The sequence below is a fragment of the Ornithorhynchus anatinus genome, chromosome 3 (assembly GCF_004115215.2).
Source record: "Ornithorhynchus anatinus isolate Pmale09 chromosome 3, mOrnAna1.pri.v4, whole genome shotgun sequence".
In the NCBI taxonomy this organism is placed as follows: Eukaryota; Metazoa; Chordata; class Mammalia; order Monotremata; family Ornithorhynchidae; genus Ornithorhynchus; species Ornithorhynchus anatinus.
The window spans coordinates 31,723,235-31,738,902 of NC_041730.1; the positions used below are offsets into that span (position 1 = coordinate 31,723,235).

A 15,668-nucleotide genomic window follows, 5' to 3' on the forward strand; every position below is an offset into this window, starting at 1 on the left:
CCCCCTCCAGTTATCGTCCTATCTCCCTACTACCCTTCCTTTCCAAAATCTTAGAACAAGTCGTCTACAATCGATGCCTAGAATTCGTTAACTCCCATTCTCTCCTAGACCCCCTCCAATCTGGCTTCCGTCCCCTCCACTCTACCGAGACTGCTCTCTCTAAGGTCACCCATGACCTCCTTCTTGCCAAATCCAATGGCTCCTACTCCATTCTGATCCTCCTTGACCTCTCTGCTGCCTTTGACACTGTCGACCATCCCCTCCTCCTCCATACCTTATCTCACCTTGGCTTCACGGACTCCGTCCTCTCCTGGTTCTCCTCTTACCTCTCTGGCCGATCATTCTCGGTCTCCTACGCTGGAGCCTCCTCCCCCTCCCATCCTTTAACTGTTGGAGTTCCTCAAGGGTCAGTTCATGGCCCTCTTCTGTTCTCCATTTACACTCACTCCCTCGGTGAACTCATCCGCTCTCACGGCTTTGACTACCATCTCTACGCAGATGACACGCAGATCTACATCTCCACCCCTGTCCTCTCCCCCTCCCTTCAGGCTCGCATCTCCTCCTGCCTCCGGGACGTCTCCACCTGGATGTCGGCCCGCCACCTAAAACTCAACATGAGCAAGACTGAGCTCCTCATCTTCCCTCCCAAACCCGGTCCGCTCCCAGACTTCTCTATCACTGTGGATGGCACGACCATCCTTCCCGTCCCGCAGGCCCGCAATCTCGGTGTCATCCTTGACTCGTCCCTCTCGTTCACCCCACACATCCTATCCGTTACCGAGACCTGCCGGTTTCACCTCTACAATATCGCCAAGATCCGCCCTTTCCTCTCCACCCAAACGGCTACCTTACTATTACGGGTTCTCGTTATATCCCGGCTAGACTACTGTGTCAGCCTTCTCTCTGACCTCCCTTCCTCCTCTCTCGCCCCGCTCCAGTCTATTCTTCACTCCGCTGCCCGGCTCATCTTCCTGCAGAAACGATCTGGGCATGTCACTCCCCTTCTTAAACAACTCCAGTGGTTGCCCATCGACCTCCGCTCCAAACAAAAACTCCTCATTCTAGGCTTCAAGGCTCTCCATCACCTTGCCCCTTCCTACCTCTCCTCCCTTCTCTCTTTCTACCGCCCACCCCGCACGCTCCGCTCCTCTGCCGCCCACCTCCTCGCCGTCCCTCGGTCTCGCCTATCCCGCCGTCGACCCCTGGGTCACGTCCTCCCACGGTCCTGGAACGCCCTCCCTCCTCACCTCCGCCAAACTGATTCTCTTTCCCTCTTCAAAACCTTACTTAAAAATCACCTCCTCCAAGAGGCATTCCCAGACTGAGCTCCTCTTCCCCCTCTACTCCCTCTGCCATCCCCCCTTTACCTCTCCGCAGCTAAAGCCTCATTTTCCCCTTTTCCCTCTGCTCCTCCACCTCTCCCTTCCCATCCCCACAGCACTGTACTCGTCCGCTCAACTGTATATATTTTCGTTACCCTATTTATTTTGTTAATGAATTGTACATCGCCTCGATTCTATTTAGTTGCCATTGTTTTTACGAGATGTTCTTCCCCTTGACGCTGTTTAGTGCCATTGTTCTTGTCTGTCCGTCTCCCCCGATTAGACTGTAAGCCCGTCAAACGGCAGGGACTGTCTCTATCTGTTGCCGACTTGTTCATCCCAAGCGCTTAGTACAGTGCTCTGCACATAGTAAGCGCTCAATAAATACTATTGAATGAATGAATGAATGAATGAATAACAAATACCAACATTATTATACTAGCTTGGCTCTAGGTTTTTTTTGTTTGTTCTTTTTGTTTGTTTTTTTTTGATATTTAAATTCTAACTCTGTGCCAAGCACTGTACTAAGTGCTGGGGTAGATATAAGATAATTAGTGCTGGGGCTCACACTCTAAGTAGGAAGGAACATAGTTATTGAATCTCCATTTTGCAGATGAGGGATAGGCATGGAGGCATAGAAAAGTTAAATGACTTGCCCAAGGTCACACAGCAGGTAAATTGCAGAGCTGGGATGAGAACCCAGGTGCTCTGACTCCCAGGCTTGTGCTCTTTCTACTAGGCTATGCTGCTGGCTGAAGAATGTTGCTCAGAGGCTTCCTGGCAAGGAAATTTCTTCTCTTTCTCCCACTCCAGCTCTGAAGAGCTTCCCCATAGGTTCTCACAACTCATGGCTGTTCATTCTCTTTTTGAATATAGTATGTCCACTTACCATCTGCAGCTCCCAAATTTAAATCCAGGTCTCCTGATCCTGCCAGTATGAGGTATTGAACCAGAATGGAATGGGGAAGGGTGGTGGTGCTGGCCATTTCCTCACGGGCCTTTCCCATGGCCATGGTCTGCCCTCCCCATTCCCTCCTGGGCTCCCAACTCTGTAGATCCAGGTAGTGGGAGCTTCAAACTGAGACAGGAACCCTACTGATATGTTAAGAGACAAGGTAAAAAGGAAAAGATGATCAATCTATGGTATTTACTGAGCAATACCTGCATGCAGAGTATTGTATTAAATTTCTGGGATAGTACAATACATGTAGGAATGGTGACAGCGAGGTCCTTGGCAGAGAGAGAACAGGAAAATCTTTCCAGGGAAGTTAGAGAGGATTAGTCAGACTATCCAGCCCGGCAAGAGAATCCAGAAAAATGGAAAGACAAGTTTGTGATCCTTTTCAAGTTAATATTGCTTTTTCACCTTGGCTACACAAAGCTACACTCTGATCTCTACCCGATTGGAGTTAATGGAGCAGCTATTCCATCTTCTCACAGGAAGACCTAGTGAACTTGAAATACAAACCAATAGAAAACTAATAACTAGGAAAATCTAGGCCAGGTTTGGAGGAAACAAAGCAGCAATATCCTTTCTTTATATGCAAACAACGTAGAAAAAAGTGTTGGTCAACCAATATCCTTTTCAGTCACTGATAACAGTTAATCTATGATATTTATTAGTGTATGGAACACTGTAATAAGAACTTGGGAGATTACAGTGGGATTGATTGGCGTGATCCTCAAGGCACTTGCCATCTAGACAGGCACAAAAATTGCAGATATGGTAAATGGCAGAATAGAATAGAATATGTATACAAGTGCTGTGTGCATGGGGTGAGTATCAAAGTACTTAAGCAGCACACAACCATGAGTGTAGGTGACTCAGAAGGGAAGGTGAATAGGGTGGGGAAATGAGGTCTTAGGCAGGGAAGGTCTCTTAGAGGAGCTATGATTTTAAGCAGATCCTGAAGGTAGATTGGAGATCTGTTGAATATGAAGGGGGAGGAAGTTCTAGGCCAAAGGGAGAATGTGGGCAAGGGGTAAACGGAGAGACCAATGGGAATGAGGCTCAGTGAGTAGGCTAGCATTAGAGGAGTGCAATGTGCAAGTTAGGTGGAATATCAGCGAGGTAAGGTAGGATGGGGAGAACTGAATGCCTTAAGCCCAGTGGAAGGGGGTTTCTGTTTAATGCAAAGATGGATCAGTAAGCATTTTAGTGGGCTTTTCTTGGATCTCTGTGTCAGTACCACCATCTTCAAAAACAAAGATTGTTTTATTTATGTAATTGTTTTACTATTACCCAGTGTTGTGCAGCAATTCTAGGAAACCAAACCAAATGGCCCAATTTCTCTTCATTACTGCCCATGTTCTTACCTTATGTACATATTTTCAGATGTATTTGATAGATTTTCTAAATGCCATATTCAGAAAATCTATGAAATCTTTGGACAAGATAACACTTGTCAATTGCAACATTTCCATGAATGGTGTTAATTTTTATCTTGAATACAGCTTTAATTAACCCATGGAAAGGTTACCCATTTTCTCCAGTCTGCTAGAAGATATTTTTGGATACTTTATAGGGTCTTGGTAAATCTGTGCTGATAACATTATCAATTTGATTTGTTCTCATTTTTCTCAAATCAAATTTTAAAATATGTGCATAGGGAAGTCCTCCATTCCATCTTAGATATAGCTAGGTTAAGGCCCTATGAAGTTCATAGAGAACAGCATGGAGAAGCAGCGTGGCTCAGTGGAAAGAGCACGGGCTTTGGAGTCAGAAGTCATGGGTTCGAATCCCAGCTCTGCCACTTGTCAGCTGTGTGACCGTGGGCAAGTCACTTAACTTCTCTGTGCCTCAGTTACCTCATCTGTAAAATGGGGATTAAGACTGTGAGCCCCACGTGGGACAACCTGATTCCCCCGTGTCTACCCCAGCTCTTAGAACAGTGCTCTGCACATAGTAAGTGCTTAACAAATACCAACATCATCATCATCAGTTCATAGGCTAATCAACTCAAACCTGAAAGTGCTTGCAGTTAGACTGTGGTAATTGTAATGCTTTTGACAAGCCATTAGTTTTGTTTGAATTTCCAACCAGCATAGATTGCCCAAAAGTGTAATTAAAGGTCAACCACCATAGCTTTTTAAATGTGTGATAACATCCCAAATGTACTCCTGCAAATAGTGTGGCATCCCAATATAGATAGGTGACTACTTCCAGGTGACCATCTTACATCTCCATCACTAAGTTCCTGCCTTTCTCTCTGTTGAATGTAATAAAGCCACTTTTTTTTCCTTCTGGTTGAGGCATAGAAACAATTATCACTCACTTTCAGTTTGGGCAATCGTATCTGACAAAAAAACAGTTGAAAGAGTTGGTGGCATTGTAAAATATGATTAATGGTCTCATTTCCCAACATCATCTTATTTGCATAAAAGCTCTAGGCAAAACCTTTACACTCCTATCCATCTTCCCCTTACATTATGATACCATCTCATACTGGGACCCGGCAGTATCTCTGTGCCTGCTACTCTATTTTATTAGAACAAAATAATATTGGACCTATTAAATTCAGGGGGTCAGAGGTATTTATTGAGTGCTTACTGTATGCAGAGCACTGCACTAAATGAAAGAGTACAATACAACAGAGTTGGTTGACTTATTCCTGACCACAGTGATCTTACAGTCTAGAAATGACAACACTGATGACTATTTGCTGAAGTGCATCACATCTTACTATGCTCTCTATTAGGTACTCTAGAAGCATGAGTGACTGTTCTATGTTCAGCAGATACACTTTTGAGAGAATTCTTGGAATTTTGTACATAGCTGTTGCGATTAAGAAGCATCCTCATGAAGTCTCAATTTGAATGTTGTTGCAACACTGTTCAGCTTTTTGGTTTATCACCCATGAACTGAATTTGAAGGATCCTGTGTTCTTTGGAACTGGTACCTGAAATCCAGTATGATATTGTACTGTAAATTGTTGACAGAAAATCTTTTTTTTAATGTTATATGTTAAGCGCTTACTATGTGTCAAGCATTTTTCTAAGTGCTGGCATTAATCAAGTTGGACACAGTCTCTCTTCCTCTTAGAACTCAGTCTAAGTAGGAGGGAGAAAAGGTATTGAATCACCATTTAAAATTAAGGCAACTGAGGCACAGAGAAATTCAGTGACTTGCCCAAGCTCACACAGCAAGCAAATGGCAGCGCTGGGGTTTGGACCCAGATCTTTTGATTTTCAGGTTCATGCTTTCTCTGCTAGGCCATGTTGCTTCTCAAGTCTGCATACTTGACTGCTAAGCTCCAAAGGATATCATTTGGAAGTGGGAGTTTTATTTTCAAAATACACTCCAAAAATGTCTTGAGTTTGTTGATTTGCCAAACATTAAAGATCATAGTAGGTCGAAGGGAGGAGAAGTGGTGGTGAGGCCATTTTTCCACTTAAACAACAAATGCCATTCAATTAATCAGTGATTTTTGAATGTTTACCATGTACAGAGCACTCTACCAAGAACTTGGGACAGTACAGTGCAACGTTCTCAGCTTAAAATGATTTTATAATCTAGAGGGGGAGACAGATATTAATATAAATTAACATAAATTATTACTTTAGAAAATTACAGTGAGATCCCATATGGTCCGTTTGTCCAAAGTCAAACAGCTGGTAGTTTTCATATTCTTTTGCTGTATTTCATTGAAGTTCTTTTTCTTTAATTACAGTCCAGCAAACTTTTCTTTCCCTCTCATTTGTTACAACTGTGCCTCTTCAAGATTGTCAATGGCTCTAGCATTTGCTTTCCAATTTCTTTGTTCTGATCTAACTGTATCTGTTCAACACTCTCAGCAGTTCTCGATTTTGCTATCTTTGTCTCGTATGTGTCTAAACTAATTGTTCTTTTAAAAGCTGGATTTTTTTAATTCTAAGATTAAATTTTATAAGGAAATGAATTTAAATATTACCTAGGTAACCTTTATTTTATTCCAAAAAATGATTTAAACAACATCCTGCTGAATTTTGTTTAAAATCTGTGCAATTTTGATTCAAAATAGCATCCAATTGTATCCATGTATAGACCAAAAACTGCTCCTTGATCCCAGGAAGTCTTAGTTCCAGTATCTTAAGAGCTGTCCAAAGGCATATTGAAAGAAAAAAATACTTTCCAAAATATATGGTAAATTGTAGTTATCTCCTCTCTGAATGATAACTGGAACTCCTGGGGTTCCAATGAGTCACTTGACCTAGAGCCATTTTCTTAGCATTTATAAACTTTTGCTTCTCTCTGAGAAAATGCAGGCTTGTTATCCTCATCATCTTTTAGAACATAATTACCATTAACAGAGGAGCTTGTTATCCTAATGCTGATGTAAGGACCGACATTATTTTGATAATACAATAACTGTGATAAAGTACACGCTCTTTATGTGTGTTTATACTTAATTTGTAGAGAGAAGTAGTGTGGCTTGGCAGTGTGGTTTCTAATCCCAGCTCCTCTACTTTCCTGCTGGGTGACCTTGGGCAAGTCATTTAACTTTTCTATGCCTCAATTCCCTCATCTGCAAAATGGGATTTAATACCTGCTCTCTCGCCTACTTAGACTGTGTGCCCCATATAGGACCTGATGATCTTGTATCTACTCCACCACTTACTACTGTACTTAGAACATAGTAAGCGCTTAAGACAAAACACAATTATTATATACCAAGCATTGAACTAAGTGCTGGGGTAATTACAAGTTATCTAGGGGCTTACAATCTAAGGTAGGGTAAGAAAGCTATTTAACCCCCATTTTAGGGATAGGGAAGATGAGGCACAGAGATGTTGGTACTTGCCCAAGGTTACCCAGAAGGCATTTGGGATCTGAATCCTGGTCCCCTGACTCCCGAGCTTGGAACCTTTCCACTAGGCCACTATGCGTGATCAAGTTTGCACATGCCCAGCTGAAACTGTGAGGTTGTTCTTTGCCTTTATAGTTTCAGAACCCCTACATTGGAAGTGGGAAGAAAGTTATGAGGCCAAAACAAGGCAGTAAAGTTTTGAGGGTTGCCATAATAAATGAATCATTTATTTCTCCATTGTTTGCCTCAAGCAGATATTGTTCTCCTCTGTTCTCTAAGAAACTTGTAGAGCTCTTTTGGGGTAATTGACCAGGTTTGTGTTTACATCGGTTATTGCTAAGCACCACAGGATGTGGGGTGATTTACAGAAAAGTGAGAAGGGAAGGCTTGAATATAGTTTTGCAGAATGCAAGGTGGTGGTCACCTTACTGGGAAACTTATTGGTAAGGCAGGGATTTCATCTTTTGTCCAGACACAAGAGATCTATTTGTGGTACGTACATATTTTTGGTTTTCAGCTTTGATTGATATTTCATTACAGCTCTAATTACATTTTTAACATAGTTTTTGGTGATATGAATTGACATGGCATTTGCATAATCTATATTTGTTGAATGAAAGCAGCAAAGAGTGAATTTGCATGAAATTTTAATTACTTGCATTCCATTAGAGATTAAATCAACTTCCATTTTCCTACCTACCTCAGAATCACCAAAAATCCTGCATATTTTCAATGCATATCATTTCTGAAACAATATTCTGACTTGAATATTTTATTTTAAGGAGAGGATCCTAAGGGGATCATTATCTTCAGTTTTGAAAATTGCAGTTTCATTTAAAAACCTCAATTAAAGCATTGTGAACTATTCCATTCTTCAAAACCACCATCAATAGCAATTAACAAGTTCAGATGAACACAGCAGTTTTAAAAACAATAGCTTCATCTTGCTTACCCCATTCTAATTAAAAGCCTGTGGCCATTGATATTTCAGTTAGATGTAGGAGGATTAACTTTTTTTAGCCTTAATGGTCAAACTTCTTAAACAGTGTTTATTTTCCATCTTTCCACAGAAACTCGCACAGATAGAACAAAGAAGTTATTTAGACACTACACAGTGGGCTCTTATGACAGCTTTGATGCTTCAAGGTAAGATACATACCTTCCAGCTGCCAAGAAAGTTGCTTTCATTTACCTATTAGGAACTTTTACCTTTTTTACTTGAAGAATTAAAATTTTAATTATCAGTGGGTCAGATAGCACTTTATCACCTCTATAATAATGAGAAATCTTTCAGTGAATTTGTTCCACCTACAACTGTGAGCCCAATGTTGGTCAGAGATAGGGTCTGATTTGATAATATTGTAACCAATCATTTATATTTGAGTGATTGCTGTTTGTAGAGCACTGTTCTAAGCTCTTGGGAGAGTATGAAATAACAGAATTGGTATATACACTCCCTGCCCGCAAGGTGCTTACATTCTGGAGATTGCAGTAATCATATCACAGATAAGTCAGTTAATATTAACTGGCCATGCCTGACTTGAGTTGTTTTTGAATATGGCTATCTAGGGTCTGTGGGATAGTAATGATGATAACAAATTTGGTATTTGTTAAGCACTTACTATATGATAGGCACTGTGGTAAGTGCTGGGCTGGGTACAGGAAAATTGAGTTGGATACAGTCCCTGACCCATGTGGAGCTCACAGTCTCAATCCCCATTTTACAGATGAGGTAACTGAGGTACAGAGAAGCAAAGTGACTTGCCCAAGATCACACAGCAGATAAGTGGTGGAGCCGGGATTAGAACCATGATCTTCTGACTCCCAGGACTATGTTCTATCCACTATGCGTTGCAGCTTCTTTGAAAAGCACTGGAGAATAATAATAATGTTGGTATTTGGTAAGCGCTTACTATGTGCAGAGCACTTTTCTAAGCGCTGCAGGTTGTCCCACATGAGGCTCACAGTCTTAATCCCCATTTTAAAGATGAGGGAACTGAGGCACAGAGAAGTTAAATGTTTTGCTCACAGTCACACAGCTGACAAGTGGCAGAGCCGGGAGTCGAACTCATGACCTCTGACTCCGAAGCCCAGGCTCTTTTCCACTGAGCCATGAGTCTGCTTAGGTATATGGGGACCTTCGCAAATTGATCTATCTGTCTTCTAAAGGGAATACAACATTCAAAAATCCAAGAAAGGAAGAAAACTTAATTAGTCTGTAATGATTGGTAAAACAAGCATGAAGCAAATTTTCACAGATGCTCATGAAAGGTGAATTGGGCTTTGGAGGAAAACTTGATGATACTTTATATTTGTGCTTACCTTTCTCCTATTTTTTCATATACATTTCTGCCACATTTGCTTACTTTGAGTTTTTGTTTAAACAGTGCTTTTGTCCCTAACAGTAGGCTTATGTAGGGAGAGATGGAACCTTTTTTTGGTGCTGTTACCCTGGGGATATTTTATTGCATGTACTCTTGAAGATACAGAAAGGTTTTTTGGAAACAATAAAGTGGCTCAGAATACTGCTGCATGAAAGGTACTCAGGTGTCTGCTGAGGTGAATTTACCAAACCTTCAATGGGCCATTTTTGTAACACAGTCAGAAATCATTAAAGAACCAGAAAAGCTAGGGCTTCCCTACAGGGTGAGGGGGAAGCCTGAGCTAAGTCTGAAAAGTCCATATTCAAACAAATGGGTTCAATAATGGCCAGAAGAATACTGAACATTTTCTACTCAAGTAATTGCTTCCCTTTCACCATATGTAATTGTGCCATGGCATGATTTTCTCTTGTCACTCCCACTATGTAACAAATTGCTAATCTGTCTTGAACTAAACTAGTTCAGGGCTGTGGGAAGTGATAGAGGCCTTCCAGTGGAAGTCTGTTTTCCTTCCATCCCCTGGTCTTTGTCAAAGTACCCTGAAGCAGTGTGGCCTAATGAGGAGAGCTGGGGCTTGGGAGTCACAGGACCTGGGTTCTAGCCCCAGCTCTGACATTAGTCTGCTGTGTGACCTTGGGTAGGTCACTTAACTTCTCTCTGCCTCTGGTACCTCATCTGTAAAAAAGGTATTAAGACTGTGAACCCCACATGGGACATGGGCCTGTGTTCAACCTAATTAGATCGTACCTACAACAGCACCTAGTACAGTACCTGGCACATGGTAAGCACATAAAAATACCACAAAAATGTCCCATGGTTCAGAAATCCTTTGTCTCCAGTTGGATGGATGCTTTTGCTTTTTAAAGAAACATTGTTATCAGATTTAAGACTTTCATGTGATGTGTCTATGATGTATGGCAACAGAGAGCTTGCTTTCATGGTGAAGCAATGGGCTACAAATCATCAGAACACCTGATTTAGGATTATAATCCACTAGGTCATGGAGACCTTCATAGACTAGAAATCTGAGACCTAAGTGGGCACAGTGCCTATCCTCATCGGTGTGCCCAGGTTAGTACAGTCCTCAATTTATTGGGATGACCAGATCCAATGCCAGCCATACTGCACCTGAGGGGGAGGTGAACTGGGACAAATAGGGAGAGGTTGGAAATTCATTTTCCTGGGGGGGTGTAGAGGGTCACTGAGAATACCAGAGGCAAACCTGCCTGTGTCATAGCACTCCCTGTGGCCTTCCAATCTGAATGGATTGGTGGGACGCTGGACCCCTTTTTAACACGGAGGGTGGAGAAGTCCAGACCTGTCAGATCCTGGCCCAGGCCCATCTGGCTTTCTTTCTGTGTATTTGATTTGAATCCCAAGGCACCTTTTACCTTTCCCAATTCCATCCAGAGTTGTACTAGCCACAGCCTTTACTGCCTACCTCCATTTTCATGTATTTAGTTAGACACAATAATATCCGCCCTCGGCAGGATTTTGATTTAAACCAGATATATCTCTGCAAATTATCATTGTTATTATTGTATTTGTTAAGAGCTTACTATGTGCCAAGCACTGTTCTAAGCACTAGGGTAGATACTTGGTAATCAGATTGTCCCACGTGGGGCTCGCAGTCTTACAGATGAGGTATCTGAGGCACAGAGAACTTGAAGTGACTTGCCCGACGTCACACAGCAGACAAGTGGTGGAGCTAGGATTAGAACCCATGTCCTCTGACTCCCAAGCCTGGGCTCGTTCCACTAAGCCATGCTGCTTCTCAAAGCATTCTCTGCAAAACATTTTGAAATTTCTTGGAAAAAGATGTTGTCTAGAGAGAATGAAAGTGTGCAGAGAGCTATTAATAATAATAATAATGATTGTGATACTTGTTGTGTGCTTTTTTTGTACCAGGTACTTTACTAAGCACTCGGTTGGTTAGAAGATATTGGGGTTGGACAGTCCCTGTCCAATAAGAGGCCCACAGTCTTAATCCCCATTTTACAGATGAGGAAACTGAGGCACAGATAAGTTAAACGATTTGCCCAAGGTCACACGGCAGACAAGTGTTGGAGCCAGGATTAGAACCCAGGTCCTCTGATTTGCAGGACTGTGCTTTTTCCACTGAAGCAGCGTGGCTCAGTGGAAAGAGCAAGGGCTTGGGAGTCAGAGGTCGTGGGTTCTAATCCCGGCTCTGCCACTTATCAGCTGTGTGACTTTGGGCAAGTCGCTTGACTTCTCTGTGCCTCAGTTACTCCATCTGTAAAATGGGGATGAAGACTGTGAGGCCCCCGAGAGACAACCTAATGACCTTGTATCTACCCAGCGCTTAGAACAGTGCTCGGCACATAGTAAGCGCTTAACAAATACCAACATTAAACATTACTTAGGCCCTGCTGCTTCTCATGTATTGTATTGGTATGTTGCAAGGTTACGCACAATTTGGAGTTTTATCAGCACATTTTGATCAGTCACCTTCATGACACTCATTTGTATAATTAACTAGGCATGGCTAAACGTGCTGAAGATTAAAGATTCCAATTTGAGCAGATTGTGGCATTTTCAACTAAATATTTGAGGCACCAAGAATTGATAGTTAAAGTGGATTGTTTAAGCTTATTATTTTGTAGATCTCTCTCTAAATGACGAACACTAAAGTTAGTTGGGACCAATCTGGAAAACACAGAAAGAGACAAGCCACCTGCATTTTGGAAATCCAGCTCTTATCAGGAAGTAGGGCTTTAATGTTGAGAGAGAAATTACTAGCTTTTTCTTCCAGGGGAAGCAACTTGTTTTAGTGGAAAGAGCGGGCCTGGAAATCAGAGGACCTGGGTTTTAATCCCATCTCCACCATTTATCTACTGCGTGACCTTGGATAAATCACTTCTCTGTGCCTCAGTTCCGTCATCTGCAAAATGGGGATTCAATACGTGGTCTCCCTCCTACTTGGATTGTAAGCCCTATGTGGGACTTGATTGCCTTATATAAACCCCAGTGCTTAGTGCAGTGCTTTGACACAAAGTAAGTCCACAATAAATACCACAATTATTATGATTATTTTTACCTATCTTTCCTTAGGCTTTAAGCCTTGAGAACTTGTGAAATTGTCAAGATTCCCATCCCTTTTATATAGAATTTTAAATGAAGCAAAGGGCTCTTTTTTGACTCCAGAAGCTGTTCAAAACAAATTTATGTTTTCATATTAGTGCAAAGACTATCATTTCAGTGAATAAACTGCCCTTAAATTGAGGAGCAATTGGATAATTGCAGAGTTCTCCTGTTTCTATTATAAATAAAAACAAAAATGTGAGGATAGTAGACAAGACCAAGTCCCTGTTTTATTAAATAAACTCTTGTTTATTAAATAAACAATTGAACTCTTTGGGAGATCAGGCTTGCTTAATCCACATCACTGCAACTTCCCAAATAAAGTGAATATCTTGGGGGTCTATAATCACTAAAGTATGAAAAATGAGAATGCTAAACAGATTATACAAATTGATATACAGTGAGTTTAAAGAGAAAAAAATGTGTGATTTCTTTTAATAGGCTTTGTTGTGTGCTTCCTATGTGCCAGGCATTAAGCCCTGGGGCAGATATTAATCAGGTGGAGACAGTCCATGTCCCACATGGGGCTCCCACTTGTAATCCCCATTTTACAGGTGAAACAAATGAGGCACAGAGAAGTTACGTGATTTGCCCAAGTTTGCAGAGCCAGGATTAGAACCCAGGTTTTTTTGACTCCCAGACCTATGCTTTATCCATTAGGCCACGCTAATCAAGGTCATCCATTTAATTCAAAAATCTAAAATGAGTATGCATTTGTGAAGGGACAAAATATGCAATAATTCATTAAAATAATTTTGAAGCTTTCATCCGAATAGTAAAGGCCAATTATCCTTTGAATACAGATGGATTTGCACCTTGGGTAAGGCATACTTCTGGTTGTCACAAGAAAAAAGTCCATGTTGCCCTTTTTACATTAAATATGATAGAAAATTAAATAGGATCTATTCAAATGGAAACATTTTCTTTACCAAGCAGTTAATTTCCTTTCTGGAAGCGCAAGAACCAAATTCCTTCTCTAAATTTTGCTATTGAGGAAAACAAATTACATGGAACTAACAAATGTGAAATTTGAGAAATAAATTATTGTACAACTACAAATACATGATCCTTTATCCATTTAGAAGCAAGAAATAGGGAATGAGAACACCAAATGTATGTGGAGTTTAGTTATTCCTCCAATGTGGCTAAAACAGCACTGTAACAAAGTCTAAATTCACACATCCAGGAAATCACACACCATCATATAAATCACATCCTGCCTCTAGGCTAGAACACCCTCCCTCTTCGTATCCAAAAGACAATTGCTGTCCTCACCTTCAAAGCCTTACTGAAGGCATGTTTCCTCCAAGAGGCCTTCTCTGACTATGCCCTCACTATTTCCTCTTCTGCCACTCCCTTCTGAATTGCCCCGATTTGCTCCTTTTATTCAACTCTCCTTCAGCTCCACCGAATTTACATACATTTCTGTAACTTATTTATCCATATTAAGCCAATCAATTGTATTTATTGAGCACTTTCTGGGTGCAAAGCACTGTATTAAGTGCTTAGTATTTATTAATGCCTGCTTCCCCCTCCAGACTATAAGAGAATGTGTGAGAAGCAGCGTGGCCTAGTGGCAAGAGCACAGGCTTGGGAGTCAGAGGATGTGGGTTCTAAACCCGGCTCTGCTCCTTGTCTGCTGTGTGACCTTGGGCAAGTCACTTAACTTCTCTCTGCCTGTTACCTCATCTGTAAAATGGGGATTGAGACTGTGAGCCCCATGTGGGACAACATGATTACCTTGTATTTACCCCAGTGCTTAGAACAGTGCTTGGCATGTAGTAAGTGCTTAACAAATACCATAATTATTATACTTACTATTAACTCTGTTATATTGTTTTACCATAACTCTCCCAAGTGGTTAGTACGCTGCTCTGCACACAATATGCACTCAATAAATTTGATTGATATCATAAGTGCCACTTTGGGGGCAGGCCATTTGTTCATCCAGTCCAGGAATCCTCTGTCCTGACACGAGGAATCCTGTAACAACTAGCATCAGACTTCCTTCCTTGACATCCATCCTAATGGATTGCACCATCTAACACCCCTAACATTTTATTCTACAAGCCTAACTTTATCCTTGCACTGGATCACCTCCATGGCACTTCCTCCACTTATATGCTTGCACTGTGGAATGCCGTCTGGGGAAATCCAGGCATTGGCCTGACCTTGGCTAGCTCATACTCTTCCTCAGCCTGCAAAAACCCTGCTCTCACCTCTGTTCTTCATCACTACTTCTTAATTGATTTCAATACCCATTCCCCACACCAATTATTTCAGGTCTGTAACTTCCTCTTTAGATCTCCAGTGCCTCCACATCTTCCTTCTCTTCTCCCTGTGGCTTGGCCAACTACTTTGTTGACAAAATTGAAACATGCCAGAAATCTCCATAATCCCCCCTCATCTCTCCAGCTCTCTCTTAAATGACCATCTACTTTCATCCTGCTCAACTGTCTTTTTAAGAAGAGATATCTGCTTACTGCTTACTGAAGACTGTAATCGCCTTGTGGGAAGGGATTGTGTCTACTAGCTCTCTCCTAAGTGCTTAGTTCTGAGCACAGTAAGCACTCAATAAATTCCACTCATTGCTTTGGAAATCAAGCCCATTGCTTTACACCTTATAAATGCACCTGTGCCCACTTTTCTTCTCCTAACCGCTCACTCTCTGATAGCTTAGCTTCCCTTTACTTTCAAATACACCCTGTTTCCCCTATCCTAAGGAAATCTTTCCTTGACCCCATTGCATCATCCAGCTATCTCATTCATTTCATTAAATCAATTAAGCTTTGGGAGACTACAGTATAGCAACAAATAGACACATTCCTGCCCACAACAAGCTCACAGTCTAGATGGGGGAGGTAGACATTCATATAAATAAAGAAATAAATTCATAAATAAATTATAGATATATACCTATGTGCTATGGGGATGGGAGGGAGGATGAATGAAGGAGCAAGTAAGAGCAGTGCAGAAGGGAGTGGGAGAAGAGGAAAGGAGGGCTTAGGGAACACTTCTTGGAGGAGATGTGCCTTCAATAAGGTTTTGAAGTGGTGGAGAGTAATTATCTATCTGAT

At 41.6% G+C, this 15,668-nt stretch overlaps 1 protein-coding gene across 4 annotated transcripts in view; it reads left to right on the forward strand.

The window, feature by feature from the left end:
• SHANK2 (SH3 and multiple ankyrin repeat domains 2) overlaps positions 1–15,668 on the forward strand; it is a 717,042-nt gene that overhangs the window by 433,216 nt on the left and 268,158 nt on the right. For all 4 annotated transcript variants that reach the window (XM_039911444.1, XM_039911445.1, XM_039911446.1 and 1 more), the window contains one exon: positions 8,179–8,254. In XM_039911444.1, coding sequence (XP_039767378.1) covers positions 8,179–8,254 — 76 coding nt within the window. The remainder of the gene's footprint in view (positions 1–8,178; positions 8,255–15,668) is intronic.